The following is a 16,769-nucleotide window of genomic DNA, read 5'->3' on the forward strand; positions in this document are numbered from 1 at the left end:
AGTAATTTAACTAGAGTATACAGGTGACAGTTCTATGGAATACAATTACTGGGTATTACTGAGCGACGTTTCGACTAGGCTTAATAATGACTAGAGAAGCCTAGTCGAAATGCGCTCAGTAATAAGCAGTAATTGTATTCCATAGAATTGTGACCTGTACATTATAGGAGATATAATAATCAGTCTCTATTATACAGATTCCATTAACTAGTTCTATTTATAGGAAATAACTATCTCTATCATACACATTCCATGACATAACAAGAACTAGCATACAATGGACCAGGAACTCAGTATGATGTCATCGCAGCCATCTTGGAATCGAGGTACGTCTGTATATCGATGTGAAATTGTCCAAAGAACATGCACAGCAAGTTTCATGTCTTAGGCTTTTTCCGAAGAGGGTCGCCTCCAATAATAGTAGCAGGTGGGCTCCACAACTTCTAGTTGTTATCCAGTTTCACTTGTTTGAGGATATTTTTGGATTTAATTTGTGAAAAGGAAAATAAATATACTTTACAGTTTGCAGTTCTATTTACCCTGTCATTAACTCACCTGACAAAAATGAACACGTTGCATGATTGGACACATTGACTATTCTTAATCACGGCTTGGGAATTAGAACAGTTCAGCTAATTATTGACCAGGTTTGATAATTAAGTGGGACGCTTATAATTGAATGCTTGTCGGGAAATTCAACGGTAGTAAATTGGATAAAAAACGAATGACTTTACTTGAATTTAACCTGTTTTTAACATTTTCAATTAAGGATTTGATATTGAGGTAATGTTAAAGAAAAAAATGCTGAATACGCAGGATTGAATTATATCGGCTTCACATTGTTAACTCACCTAATAAACCTGGTCATTAACTCACCTAATACACCTGATCATTAACTCACCTAATACACCTGGTACAATGAATACATCTGGTCATTATAGTTTTAACTAATGGTCCTACATTTTTATCTTCTACAGCCCTGGAAAATATAAGTATTAATTCTTATTAACAAATGGTTAACAAGATACACATTGTAAATATATATAAGATCTTCTTGTCAAAACATTGACCCTCTTATATATTCCCATCACTAAACCTTGACAAGCAGTTATACACCTGCACGTCGCTGGTCACCTAGATCCCCAGGCCATAGGCATCAGCCTTTCAAGCCTGATGATAATTAGGCATTGATGACAAGCATGATTCGGGTAATCATTACATGTTTGGAAGTAATATTCATTCCGGCACAGAGAAATGAAAAGTGTTGGCACACCATGTCTCATGCTCAACACCTATCAATATTATATCTAGACTAACTGGTATCTGGTGTTCTAGAAAAAAATAAGCATCCCATGTCATGTACACAACAGCCATTACAGTCACACAACTTGTAACTTGTATCAATAAACAGAAATCCTGTGAAATCTAGGTCACCATTTTTCAATGTCTGAAGAAGTTTGAAAATGTTATTACCTTTTTCCTGTGAAAGCGACATCTGTAAACCGACTTCTGTCACTGCCAAAAACCATCGATTGATCCTAAAATAACAACCGAAAAAATGTATGATTTCAAGTGAAAAACATTTACTACTTTAAGTCAAAAATATGTACAATTTAAAGTCAAAAATCTAAATGTACAATCTAAAGTCAAAAATATGTACGTTTTCAAGTCAAAATACGTATGTTTTCAAGTCTAAAACATGAACGATTTCAAGTCAAAAACAGGTACTATTTCAAGTCAAAAATATGTACTATTTCAATGTAAAGATTTTTTACTGGGTGGTGGTGAAATTAAATGCTTGTAAATTGGACACTCATCCAAATAAAACGTCAGCTTTAAGAGAGAGAGAGAGAGAGAGAGAGAGAGAGAGAGAGAGATGGGGATTAACGTCCACTGGACACAAACTAGGTCATTTCGGGACTAACATGGTTTAATCTTATTTCAATAATTCACTTGCCCGTAGGGGTCTTTAGCAGTGGGAAGAAACCGGAGGTCCCGGAGAAAACCCACGGGTTTTGGACAGGCAACCCTACTCCCTGTCACGTACAACTGGGGATTCGAAACCACGCCAGTTGACTCAATGACAGGCCTTATGATACAGCGCACACGTGCTAACCATTCGGCCATCCAATCTCCCAAGTCAGCTTTAAACTGGACACAGTGAATGAATGTGACAGAAATTAGCTGGGTTACAGTGTCAGCTGTCAACTTACCTGTAAATCACACTCACCACCCTGATCACAGATTGGACAATCTAATGGATGATTCACCAATAAAAACTCCATTACACCTTCTCTACAAAATATATAATAAGGCCATTAAAAAATAATTATTCTGGTTCTCAGACAATCCTGTCTAAAAAATAGATGGGGAGGGCAGCTTTTATTTTATTATTTTTATTTCGTCTTACACTGATCAGTCACAAATATTAACCTTTTTCCTCCGACAATTTAAATTCCAAAACATCTTTTTTATGTATGTAGGTAAAAATGATATCCTATTTGGTGTAAACAGGTATTAAAATGAGTAAAAGGCATCATTCTGCTCGAACCAGTAACATCTTATGTAAACAATGCACGTGCCATTGAGCCAATGATGGACGCTGCGTGATGTGACGTCATGTGTTGAAGGCAGTCATCTCTTACAGAGATATTAGAAGATTTTCATAATTCTCTGTGAAACAGATTGTTATCTCATGTTGATAAGAATGTATGATCATCCAGTATCATTTATCAGATTCAGAGTTGCATTATTTGATAATTGAGTCTCAACCTGTGGTACATTACTTCCTGTAACGATTTATATATTATGTCATGATATCCTCATATTGACCCGTAACCCCCACCTTATGGACCTGTAGTAACCCATTACTTATTGACCTTTAACCTACACCTTATAGGGACATGACTAAAACCTGTATATAGAAGATGATGAAAGATATTTACCTGGCTTTTCTTGATACAGGTGAATCAGTTTTAACTCTCATTCCCTTCATTACAGGCATAGCACATGATGCAATGGGCTTAAATATAGATTATAAATATAATAAATTAACAGAACCCTTTTTTTATGGGAAACAATCACTGGTTTTATTCTAAAAGCACAACGTTTCAACAAGTTCCTGTTTATCGTTATTAAGATAATATTACGAGGAGGATACTAGTCAAAACGTTGTGCTTTTAGAATAAAATCTAGTGATTGTTTCCAATAAAACTGTGTTTTTTTAAAATATATTTCCCAATTGCTAAAATATTACAAATAAAAAACTTGGCATTACATTACAGACCGGGGTTAGGAGTCATTACATAGCCATTGTAATTAAATTTCATAACCATTACAATTACTTTCTCATTTTTAGCAATGTAATTAATTACCATTACACTCATTCATTAGATTGTCATTACCCATCAGACTAGTAGCATTATACTATATAGAGACATTCATTGTTGGAGGAAGAACGAAAAAATATAATTAACTTATATTTCTCAGAGTTCCTCACTTTAATCTAGGAATCTTTTTTATCAGATAGAAAATAACTTGATAGTCTATCATTTTTATAACCAAGATTCCAGTAAGACATATTTTTATATCAGATAGAAAATAAATTGATAAATGACAAAGATTCCAGTAGAAGATATTTCTGATAGTCCGTTTCAAAGCAGAGACTCCAATAATGACTTGATAAACTATCTTAAAATCGTATAACAAAGTTTTCAATCAAACATAATGCTAATGCTGTAACTGAAATTGGTCAAGCCTAGGTTTTTAAAAAATTCACTACCCGGTAGTTATTTTTGGACTAACATAGTCAATCTGTTTTAAAGTAAAGATTCCAGTAAAAGATGTTTCTTATCATGGTCCAAAATATGTGGATAAACCAGATTTTAGAAGTTTAAATTTAAGGGTTTGTATACCTTTGGTGATTTTTCAACTTCTACAAGACACATTCTACAATTACCCGCTATAGATAATCGATCATGGTAACAAAATCGTGGAATTTCAACTCCACCTGCTGCACATGCCTGAAAAATATACAACGATCCAATAGATTAACTTATTATTGTACCTGTAATACTGTAGTGCTAGGTTTAACATAACAGATTAACTCGTTAGTTTACCAGGGCCTGGTTTCACAAAACATTCTCAGACTTAAATTAAGAATTTATTCAAAATTGTTCGCCTCATCTTAACTGCCGTTTTTAAAAACTTTGTTATTTTAATGTATCAAATACATCAATAAGAAACTACTGTAAAACATGAAATTATTGCGAGCATGAAATTATTGCGAAAATTGCGAGCGAGGCCCTCTCGCAATAATTTCATGTTCGCAATAATTTCGTGAAAATTTGTTAAAATGTCGGCCATATTGAATTACTCCCCCTTCATTACTCTTCACAAGAAAGAGTCCCAATAAGTACATTAGAATCTGTATGAGCAGCCACTCCTTTTCAGCGAATCTCCTTGTGAACGGTCACGATAAATTCCCCCCGTAAAAATTCTGTTGTTTCATCTCTTTATTCAACGGTCACTCCTTAAAAGCGGCCACTTTATTGTTAAACAGACGTTTTAGTGCCTCCTATAATATTACATACAGAGTTACACCCCCTGTAAATAGGAGATAAAATTAGCGGTGTTTTTTTGTTCATGTGCTTTTTGGATAAAATAAAATTAATTCATCGATTTTCTTCACAAAAATGGATAAATATTATCGAATGCCTCACGATGGTAGACAGTAGTATCAAAGGTTGGTACAAAATGACAAGTTTACACTATTTGCTGTTACTAATGATCACCAATCAACGATGTTTTGAAGAGCCGACTGTCACCTCAAAATTAACAATCTACCACATTTTATAGACAAATTTACTAAAAAAAATTATTTAAATTCGCAATAATTTCATGTCGCAATAATTTTTTCCCTACTATAGAAATTCGCAATAATTTCATGTCGCAATTATGTTTCACCACCCCAACTCGCAATAATTTCATGTCGCAATAATTTCATGTTTTACAGTATGTTCAAAGTTTTGTGTTTCTGGATCAAAGATATTTCTCATAAACAGTGATTGAAAGTTGCGTAAATTCTTAACTTTAAATTGTTTTAAAGGCATTTAGTAATTGAATTGACAATGCTTTGCGAAACAGGGGTCTGAAATACTGTAGTACATGGTTCAACATGTGATAATATATTAACTTGTTACCTGTAATACTGTAGTACCGGGTTCAACATAAACAGGTTTACCATCAATAAATACTTCAAGTTTATCTGGGACAGCTGCTGGTGTTGACGACTGTCGAACTGAAACATACAATAAAAAATCAAAGGTAATATATACTTAATATAGGTCCCAGATGATTTTTAATGTACACTTGACACTAATGAGCTTTTTCCAGACTTTTATCTTTAAATTAAATGGGGGTTGTATGGTCGAATAGTTAGCACATGCTTGCTGTATCATAAGTTCTGCCACTGAGTCAGCTGGCCCTAATGCCCTAATCATACAAAACAGTGATTGCCCTGACCATACAATACAGCGATGCCCTGACCATACAAAACAGTCATACAACAAAACAAAACAGAAAATTACCTAATGATGTCAAAGGAACCTGTGCTTGGACAGCTCTCCTCAATGGCCAAAATCGTAACATTTTTCCCTGAAAAATAAAATAAATAAATGCAGAATGTCACCACAGAACAAACAATACAGTAGAACTGCAGTACAATTAAATACACAAATGGCTTTTACAGCATCTCTAGAATCCATGTTTGACATTTTTTAGACCAAAGTATTTTGATGAAATGAAATGAGGTTTAACATCCTACTGGTCTGCTCCTGACTGGGCTAATGAAGACGGGCATACGCCATACAGTGTACTGTGAGGGAAATTTGGCCTGGGCAACAACGTTATGGTGTCTTCTTATATCGAATTCCAACTGTTTTCCGTCCCAACCGAACGACTAGACAACTGTCCTTGTCAGGCCCTCCGTCCTGCACCACTGACAAGGGGGAAACCACATCAGAAAATATCACGATGAATTTTCTCGGCCAATGCAGTGATCGAATACGCACCCTCCAGTCTAGCGAGCCAGCGTCTTACCCACTTAGCCACCGTGGCTCCAAGTATTTTGATAATTCTGAAAGTAAGAATTGAAGCTGTGATTGCAGTCTTTGTGTACAATGTATGCCTACATGTATGTTAGTATATTTACACTTTAACCTGGGTATTATTTAATATGGTGTATTAATTTAGTATTAATTTTTGTTCAATCCAAAATGTCATGTCACAAGTCTTAAATTTCATGGGTGACCGAAATGTCACGTAGGGCCCAATCCCTAAACATAGGACATATTCATTGTGTTTAATTACGTCACGATTCTACTCACTCCTCCTCAGTTGTCGGAATGACAGATATGTTACAGGACTGAATTCCGTGTCACACGAGTGCAATTTCCGTCAATTGGGAACATTCAAGTCTGACAATCAAGCATCACCAAACTGTCACCCACAGACTATTGGTTAAAAAAAAAAAATCAGACCGGAATCGGATAGACTGGGCAAAACAAGCAATGCTTATTATGTGAACTTATCCAGAGTTATCTCCCATCTATCAAATATCCAAGCAAGATTACACGTGTAAAAATAATTCTCACACTTTTTGTTCATTTTTAAAAAAAAAATATCCAATGCTCATACAATTTTATTTACATCTAAATTAAAATCTTGTACTTGAGAAACCTTATTATGAAGATTTTACATTTGACAACAATCAGCTTCACTCTACTTGGGCAACGCCTGTTACATATTCCTTTTGGCAAAGATGATGTTGATGTTGTTTACGTCGACATGACGGTATCGTGTCATTTGGGACTCACGTCATTTGGGACTCAACATAAACGACATTTGGGACTCAGTTGACGCGTTTGGGACTTGATTGGCATCAATTGGGACTCAACACAAACGACATTTGGGACTCAATATAAACGACAGTTGGGACTATTTATTTATGAGATATATAGTAACAGCTGTCTTAGTTGTCTTTATTTAGTTGATCGGCGATTGTTGAGACCGCGATTAATCTGCGAGTATAAAACTTCTCCTTTGTTTTGTTTTATCTGCGAGTATAAAACTTGACAATAATATATTGTTGAAAATTAATTGTGTATATTTAGTAATACTTCGTTGTTTTTCTTTTATCAAATAATAAACGAGCTTGATTGACCGACCACTGCTAATGTTTTTTCGTGAAACGGTATAACTGCAATCAACACACGGCCGCCATTCTCGATGATTGACAACTCACGTTTTTCCTCATCCACCAAAGAACCGTTAGGTTTCTTTGAACATACTGCAATAACATCGGGATTATCAGTTAATCAGCTTTAATTATCCCGCTTTGATCGTTGCCATTTCTTATATTTTCCACAAAAAAACTTTGCCTTGTACGCACTAATTTATCGATTGGTACTGCCATCTACAACAAGCTTGTCGAGGAATGCATGTCAACATGCAGCTTACAGATATCGTTAACAATTTCTAGGGGTTTGTAAAAAAAGATTGCATGTCGTGTAAATATTTATTTTGTTTTTTGTGTAGGTCATTTTCAAATAAATTCATCAGCATATTATTCGTTTTAAATAATATATAACTTTTATGAGAAATGATGATTATCAAAGAACCGTAAGTGCAACTAATGTTTCGTTTGGTTGAGCCTTTTACTAACCACGTGTTTCATGTTAATAAATATTTTCTTTCGTGTTTTGAATTGTCCTATTTCTAATAAATTATCCCGAGTCCCAAACGACGTATACCAAAGTCCCAAACGTCGTATACCCGAGTCCCAAATGTCGTGGTCATATTTTTTTGAGTCCCAAATGACGCAAGTCCCAAATGATGTGAGTCCCAAATGACATGTAATCGACATGACGGATACATGACTAGTCTTCTTCAGTTTGTAAAGTTTGTTTCGTAACAACTTGAAAGTTGAATTAAAAAACAAATTTTTATGGGTTTATTTTACCCATTTCAGTCGGTGAGATCATGCAAATAAGTCAATGTATTCAAACCCTAGACCTAAAAGCGTTATGCTACCAAATAATCATTTATTTTGCATTGCCATAGCTCAATGACAATTACCTTTTAGCAGAAACTGGTCTGCAACAGTAACCTGGCGTTGCAAACTCGAAACCTTTCAATGACACAAATATGGCCGCCGGTTGCTTAAAATTCCACCACAACAACAAATAATACGATGCGAAAAGTATTCTTTCTTTGTCTTTTGGGTTCTAAGGCCTTTGCATTGATTTTACAAAATAATATTAGTTTCGGTAAACAGCGTTTCTTAAATGTAATAACATTTTAAAAAGAGCAAAACAATCATTTTAAAATTCGAAATAAATCCCATAGTCTGGTTGAACGAGTCTAGTAAATTTACAACTTCCGGTCTTTTCAAAGGTCAAGGACGAACGATTACCACGTTTCTTCTCATCGTGCCGACAGATTAATTTTAAAAAGATGGGTTTTGGCGATTTAAAATCTAAAGCTGGGCTAGAGGCCTTGAACAGTTTCCTTGGTGACAGAAGTTACATTGATGGGTAAACATTTTCGTCAGAATTTTCATCTAGAATGAAAGAAATTGAGTGTCCAAAATTTTCTAGTTATCTACACTACAGTACTTTGTACTGATACTGTACTGTCACATTAGCTATTCAATATTCATTCACATTTCACAAGTGAAAAGAATGTGTTGAGTCAGTCAAAATATGAAGATAGTTACATCATAGGTCGTATATAATGTAAGGCGTTTTAACGGCTTGCCAAAACGCTTTGAATTTATATTAATTAGTGGAGAAGTCATGACAGTTCAGTCGATTTCAAAGCACTTTGGCGATTTCGTTAAATGAGTCGATCAATTGACTGTAAGTTAAAGTAAAGTGTAAGCAATTCTTATGGCTGGACATGGTTGAAAAAAAAAAACATGTTATCACCCGTTCAAATTGCACCTAAAGGTGATTTGGCGATACGGGGTAATCGATTTGGAAATCGATGTCAATAAATTCGCTGATTAGGGTAATCAATTTGAATTAGATGGATGTTAAAGATCAAAATTTGATCGACTGCAAATCGCTTTGTCTAATCAGTGGCTGATAAAAACTTTAAATCCCATTTCATGTGGGCAGTTCATTTGTGACAGAAATCGTCCATCCATACTGCAGGTTGACGAAGCTCTCAGGAAATGTTACACTAGACTGAATCAATCTTGTTAGAATATAACCAGTTTATATTTTTGTTGTGATTTGCCAAATATAATACAGGGAATCGTCAGGATAATCGAGACTACTTCCACCTTTCCATCTAGGACCAGCAGGATTCAACATATTGCTGATTTCCCTTGGCTACATTTCAAATTACTACCTGTTTTTTTTGTTTTTTTTTTGGGGGGGGGGGGTTATTATTATTCATTTCACCTATATGTGGTTACTTGTATAGTTAAATTTTACAACAATATGCTTACATTCATATTTCTTGTAACATATGGCAGATCATGACTCGTGCTGGCATTACACAATGGTTTCTCTGGGTTTTGTTCCTGATTGTTTTCAATGTTGAGTGAAGTCTGTGTCACTGCACGCCCGGTACTGTGCAGCACAGTGGACACTTACTGTCAGCCCCCAGATCCATTCACTTTATTTGAATTGTGCGTTTGTGAGTTCTGTGTAATATGTCTTGTCTGTAGATTTTTTTTTGTGTAAATTATGTGTGGTGCAGTCCCCCTGCACTTACTATTATTCACCAAGTGGAAGTACTCTCAATTACTGCATGTATTAAGATTTATATTTGTGTTTTTTAGTTATTCTCCATCTGCAGCCGATGCTGTGGTTTTTGAAGCCTTGACCGGTGCTCCAGCATCCAGTCTACCCCACGCCCTTCGCTGGTATAATCACATCAAATCTTATGGTGATTTAAGAAAAAGGTAAATATCATCTAATAATCTCACAAGGTTACCATGTAATTGCTCACCATCAGTAGCTAGCTGGATGCTTTACAGAAACTGCCACAGTGACTTTAGTGCCAGAAATCAAAAATGGATTTTTATACAGAATGATTTTGATTTCTTATATCATTGTATTTTCTAATAGTTTTTTGACCCAAAAGGTGATTTTTGCAGCAATCGAGGTGTATTTTTACGCCACAATGTCTCGGCCATACTCTATCCCAAATGACCAACATCAGGCCTCTGGTTCCCCTATGTCAGTCGTGCAGGACGGGGATCTGGCAAGCGACAATAGTCGTCTGGATGGGATGGAAAAATTATGTCCCATGTACACATTGGTGTGAAAGGCATTGGCGTTTGGAATTTGTGTCCATTATTTAAATTAGTTAATAAAGGAAGCCTATTGAATTTCAGCAATGATAATATTTTGCTCTGGGAGTCTGTTGTGTTGTCTGGCAATTTACCATATCATTTTTATACGCCCACATAGAAATGTGGATTGTGGACGTATATTGCCACCGCCCCCGTCCATTAGTCCGTCCGTCCCATCATCCACAATTTCTTGTGAGCCCGATAACGTCAAAATTTATCATCCAATATTGATATATGTTGTTTACATTAGTGAGATGAAGAAGCCTATTTAATTTCAATAGTTTCTGTTTATAACGCCTAGAGTTATGGCCCTTGTTTCACTTTGTTGAACCTTGTGAATGCTCTAATGCCAAAAGTTAACATCGGATCTTTGTGAAATTTATATGCAATATTTAAATTAGGGTAACGAAGAAGCCTATTCAATTTCAGCAATTTCCATTTATTACGCCATGAGTTATGGCTCTTGTTTCACTTTGTTTAACCTTGTGTACACTCTAACCCCAAAAGTTATCATCCTATCTTTCTGAAATTTATATGCATTATTTAAATTAGTGAAACGAAGAAGGCTATTAAATTTCACCAATTCTGTGTATTACGTCTAGAGTTTTGGCCCTTGTTTCAATTAATTGAACCTTGTTATCATTCGATCTTTCTGAACTTTTTATGCATTATTTAAATTAGTGAAACAAAGAAGCTTACTGAATTTCAGCAATTTCTGTTTATTACATCTAGAGTTATGGCCCTTGTTTCACTTTATTGAACTTTGTGAATGCTCTAACATCAAAAGTTATCTGCCGATCTGTATGAAATTTACATGTGTCATTTGAAGTAGTGAAGAGAAGAATCCTATTGAATTTCAGCAATTTCCGTTTATTACTTCTAGAGTTATTTTCCTTGTTGCACTTTGTTCAACCTTGTTAATGCGAGATTGATGACAGTTATCATCCGATATGTATGAAATTTATATGCATCATTTAAATTTGTGAAACGAAAAAGCCTGTCAAATTTCAACAATTTCTGTAGATTACTTCCAGAGTTGAGACCCTTGTTTCAATTTGTAGAACCTTGTGAACCCTCAAATGGCAAAAATGATAATCTGATCTGTATGGAACTGTCTTGTAAATTACCTACAAAGTAATAAATATGCGACAACCCTTGTCGACCGCTCAGATGATAAAGCCGCTGTGGGTGTATGTTTCGTTGCCTGGCAACCTATCTTTATTACCTTCAGTTTTCCTGGAACAAGGAAGCCAGTAGGATCTTATGGAACAGCCAGTGCAGCTGCAGCAGCTGATGACGACGATGATGATGATGATATTGACCTGTTTGGTGATGATGATGACGATACCGCAGCACAAGAAGAACTAAAAAAGAAACGTATCGAAGACTACGCAAACAGAAAAGCAAAAAGTAATTTACAAATTGTTATTTCATATTTCATCATCGTACAGATGGGATGAAAAAACAAGGTCCCATGTACACTGATTTGGCGAGCACAGAAAAGATTCACTGGCAGTTGGAATTGGGTATAAGTATAGATGGTAACTCCTCTGTCTGGATGAAATTTCCCCGATAGAACACTGTATGGCATGGGCCCGTTTTTATTAACCTTGTCGGAGCAGAACGGTATGACGTTATAGCCTCATTTAATTATCGATTATTCGTTAATCCGGGATGGGGGTGGGGCGAATGGTTAGCACGTGCATGCTGTATCATAAGGCCTGTCATTGAGTCAACTGGCGTGGTATCGAATCCCTGGTTGTACGTGACAAGGAGTAGGGTCGCCTGTCCATCCTCATGGGTCTTCTCCGTGTCCTCCGGTTTCCCCCCACTGCTAAAGACCCCTATGCGCAAGCTAATTATTGAAATAAAATTAAACCATATGTTAGTCCCAAAATGACCTAGTTGTACGTGACAAGGAGTAGGGTCGCCTGTCCATCCTCATGGGTCTTCTCCGTGTCCTCCGGTTTCCCCCCACTGCTAAAGACCCCTATGCGCAAGCTAATTATTGAAATAAAATTAAACCATATGTTAGTCCCAAAATGACCTAGTTTGTGTCGAGTGGACTTAACCCCCATCTCTCTTTCTCTCTCTCTCTCTCTCATTAATCCTGGCCTATGACCTATTAAAGATTTTATTACAATAGGTAGGAAGTAATTGTCTAGATCATAAGGTCTGTCAGTGAGTCAAGTTGCATGGTTTTGATTCCCAGCTTGTACAGGACAAATAACGGTTTCCTCCCACTGCTAAAGACCCCTTTTGTTCAAGTGAATTGTTGAAATAATATTGTACCATATGTTAGTTGCAAAATGATGTACTTTACGATTATTCTACAAGTAGCATCATACAGTATATATTTTGTTTATTCTGGGGGTGGGGGGGGGATGGCCGAATGGTTAGCATGTGCGTACTGTATCATAAGGTCTGTCATTGAGTTAACTGGTGTGGTTTTCGATTCCCTGGCCGTACGTGACAAGATGTAGGGTCGTCTGTCCAATCTCGTGGGTTTTTCTCTGGGTCCTCCGGTTTCCTCCCACTGCTAGACCCCTACGCAAAATGTTAGTCCCGAAATGACCGAGTTTGTGTCAAGTGGAAGTTAAACGCTCTCTCTTTCTCTTTCTCTCTCTCTCTCTTGTTTATTCTAGAGCCTTTGCTGATCACCAAGAGCAGTATTATCCTACATGTAGTATTATATAAAATATATATGTTATTTATTCTAGAACCCGTGCTGATTGCAAAGAGTAGTATAATCCTAGAAGTTAAACCATGGGATGATGAAACAGACATGAAAATAATAGAACAAAATGTTCGAAGTATTGAAGCAGATGGTCTACGATGGGCTGCATGTAAGTTTAGGGTGTAGGGTTAGTGGGGATAGAGCTAGTAAGTTTTGATTTACTTGAATGAAAAAACCTAGATGCAGATGCGGTAATTCAACAAGTTGGGGCAGAAGGGTAGGGCTATTTAGATAGAGGGGTAGGGCTATTTGGTCAGATTGGTAGGGCTATTTGGTTAGAAGGGTAGGGCTATTTGAGTAGAGAGGGGTAGGGCTGTTTGGGGAGAGGGATAGGTCTATTTGAGTAGAGGGGTAGGGCTATTTGGTTAGAAGGGTAGAGCTATTTGAGTAGAGAGGGATAGGGCTGTTTGGGGAGAGAGGGATAGGTCTATTTGAGTAGAGGGGTAGTGCTGTTTGGGGAGAGGAGCAGAACTATTTAGGTAGAGGGGTAGTACTATTTGGGTAGAGGGATAGGGCTGTTTGGGGAGAGGGGTAGGACTGTTTGGGAAGACGGATAGAGCTTTTGAAGGGAAGACAGGTAGGGCTTTTAGAGCTAGATTACTGTCCGTGGTAGAGAAGGTTTGGGTGGCCGAATGGTTTAACACATGTTGTTTTTTAGAGTCATATTACTGTCTGTGGTAGAGAGGAGGTGGGTGGCCATATGGTTTAACTCATGCTAATTAGATCATAAGGTCTGTCATTGAATCAGGTGGCATGGTTTCGATTCCCCACTTGTATGTGATAAGGAGAAGGGTGACCTGCCTAACCTCATCGTTTTTCTACGGGTCCTACAGCTAAACACCCCTATGCACAGGCAAATAAGTGAGAAAATAAATTGAACCATATGTTAGTTCTGAAGTGACCTGATTGTGTCCTGTGGACGTTAAAGTCTGTTCCTCAACCCCATTCAGACAACCTGAATAAAAATATTGGTTATAAAAAAAACCCCAAAAACCTCTCTCCCTCTCTCAGATGTCACATGTTCATAATTGACTTAATATATTAGTTACAATTGAAATGTTTTCTTTTATTATTCCTCCATCATCGTTAGCCCAATTGGAGCAGAACAGGCTACAATTAAAATGTGTTTTTTTTTTATTCAGCTAAACTTGTACCTGTTGGTTATGGTATAAATAAATTACAGATTAATTGTGTTGTTGAAGATGACAAGGTAAGAAATTTATCAACATTGTATACATAGTTTAGATTCTCAGTTTGTACATGGGTTTTTTCCGGGTTCTCTGGTTTCCTCCCACTGTTAAAGGCCCCTACAACGCAAGCGAATTATTGAAATAAAATTCAACCATCTGTAAGTCCCAAAATGACCTAGTTTGTGTTGAGTGGACGTTAAACCCCATCTCTCCCCCTTTCTCTCTAGAACCATAAGATTATCAAAGTTGTTTTCTATCTGATATAAAAATATGTCTTACTGGAATCTTTGTTTAAAAAAAAAAGATAGACTATCAAGTTATTTTCTATCGGATAAAAAAGATTCCTAGATTAAAGTGAGGAACTCTGAGAAATATATTTAAGTTAATTATGTTTTTTCGTTCTTCCTCCAACAATAATTGTCTGTATATCTATACTAATATCTGTTGTTTGTCCGTTTGTTCTGGTTTGGCGGCTACACTAGGGCTGTCCCGAGATTGAAATTTAGGGTATAGGGAACGTTCGGACAAGGGAGTAACATAGGCTTGGTGGAATTGGCATACTGCTTCGAGTTTCAGAGTTATGGGCACAACCCATGTAGTGCCGGGTCATTTGCTAGTACATGTAGTATTATAGCAAGGACGTTCAGTTTTTTATCTAAATCTTACATAATACATCTTTAAGGGAGTTGTTTCCCTTTGAAAATTAACCTGATTCTACAATTCTCCCGTCAAAAAGCAACACCTAGTAACTCACTTTTTTTTTTATCAAAATTGAGTTAGGACCAAATTTGTAGTTACTAGCTAGGGTATGTGCTTTCTGTTGTTCTACTAGATATTCCAATCTTTTGATTTTGTATGCAGTTTCACTCATGACACAACCTGGCAACTTCCTTCATTTACCTAGTATGCCACAGAAAAACCTAGTAACTCAATAGTCAAATCAATGGATAAGCCGGGGTTTAATATTCATTCATTTTGTTTTCCTTTGTTTTCTCAAAATAAGAAAAACATGAGTTACTAGGTGTTGCCTTTTGACGAGAGAATTGCTATGTTACAAAAATAATATTTAAATATTTATTTGTCTTATTTCAGATTGGAACAGACTTTTTAGAAGAAGAAATAACGAAGTTTGAGGATGTGGTACAGTCCGTAGACATTGTGGCCTTTAACAAAATATAAATAAAATAAAAAAACACCCATCTTATTTATTCCTCGTGATCTTTTGTTATTTTTATGTGGAGCTGCAGTGGCTCAGTGTGTAAGATGTTGGCTCCACTGACCAGGAGGTCCCAGGGTCGAACCTAGTGTTGGCCAAGAAAATACCTCAGGATTATTTAGCGTATTTAGTCCCTTGTCAGTGGGGGGGGGGGGGGAGATGGATCATACGGTCTGTCATTGAGTCAACTGGCTGGGTTTCGATTCCCTGGTTGCACAAGACAAGGAGTAGGGTTGCCTGTCCAACCTCGTGGGTTTTCTCAGGGTCAACCAGTTTCCTCCCACTGCTAAAGACCCCCACATGCAAGCGCATTATTGAAATGAAATTGAAACATGTTAGTCCTGAAATGAGCTAGCTGAGTCGAGTGGACATTAAACCCCATTTGTCTCTCTCTGTATTATTATTGAACCATGTTTTAGTCCCAAAATGACCTAGATTGTGTTGAGTGGACCTGAAACCCCATTTCTCTCTCTCTCCCCCCCCCTCTTGTCAGCGACTTGCACATAAACGAATCCTTGGCATTTGTATTTCAAAATAAATAGGCTGTAGCACCACTGTCTGTGCATGACATATACTGGTTTCCATTAACCCACCCAGTCTGGTATGAAAAAAAACTAGAGCTTAACGTCTGAATTTACATTCTTGGTTGGGGTAGCATTGGCATTGATATCCTTCATGGAGGTGATAGTATTTACAATTATATGCTTGGCACTTACAATCAGCTATATAAGCTCCCATCTAAATCCAAACAAAAAAAGGCCATTGTTATTATTTTTGTGATTTGATACTGGTGGATAAGACAAGGGTTTTTAATCCAGTTTGAAACCAACCGGCAAGAATTGGGTCAAATGAGGTCCATTTATGGCATAGGAAATGTGTTAATTATAAGCTTCCATTCCCTTTAATATAACCAGACTTACAAAAATAATTCTTGTTAATTTTTTGTTACGGAGAATGTGGTATTTGGTATTTTAATGTATGTGATTACCACAACAATAACGACTGAGTTTTTATACGCCCACATTTTCATGTGGACATATATTGTCGTCGCCCCTGTTCGTCCGTCCGTCCGTAACAATTTTTATCCGATTTTGTTGAAACTTGAAATGTAAGTTTATAACCCAAAGATCTCGGTTCCTTTCGATATTTGCGCATATCGAATTGTAATTTCCTGAATTATGGCCCTTTATTGTAGGAAAAATCACTTTCTTTTTAGCTTGTTCTCTATGCATCTCTCGAAAATGTGGGCGTATCCTGCCT

General features: G+C 36.6%; 1 protein-coding gene across 1 annotated transcript; it reads left to right on the forward strand.

The window, feature by feature from the left end:
• The first annotated feature begins 8,433 nt into the window (after positions 1-8,433).
• On the forward strand, positions 8,434-15,504 carry LOC126831541 (elongation factor 1-beta). Its single transcript, XM_050562082.2, has 6 exons — positions 8,434-8,594; positions 9,851-9,973; positions 11,598-11,776; positions 13,087-13,212; positions 14,246-14,313; positions 15,386-15,504. Exons 1-6 carry the CDS (start codon positions 8,515-8,517, stop codon positions 15,470-15,472), a joined length of 663 nt encoding a protein of 220 aa, XP_050418039.2. The 5' UTR covers positions 8,434-8,514; the 3' UTR covers positions 15,473-15,504.
• Positions 15,505-16,769: the final 1,265 nt, after the last annotated feature.

This window comes from Patella vulgata, chromosome 9, assembly GCF_932274485.2.
Source record: "Patella vulgata chromosome 9, xgPatVulg1.2, whole genome shotgun sequence".
NCBI classification, from domain to species: domain Eukaryota; kingdom Metazoa; phylum Mollusca; class Gastropoda; family Patellidae; genus Patella; species Patella vulgata.

Coding starts and splice junctions, on each gene's coding strand:
- LOC126831541 (XM_050562082.2), top strand. CDS start 8,515: ATGGGTTTTGGCGATTTAAAATCTAAAGCTGGGCTAGAGGCCTTGAAC. Junction 9,974..11,597: donor TATGGTGATTTAAGAAAAAG/GTAAATATCATC, acceptor TATTACCTTCAG/TTTTCCTGGAACAAGGAAGC. Junction 11,777..13,086: donor CGCAAACAGAAAAGCAAAAA/GTAATTTACAAA, acceptor TATTTATTCTAG/AACCCGTGCTGATTGCAAAG.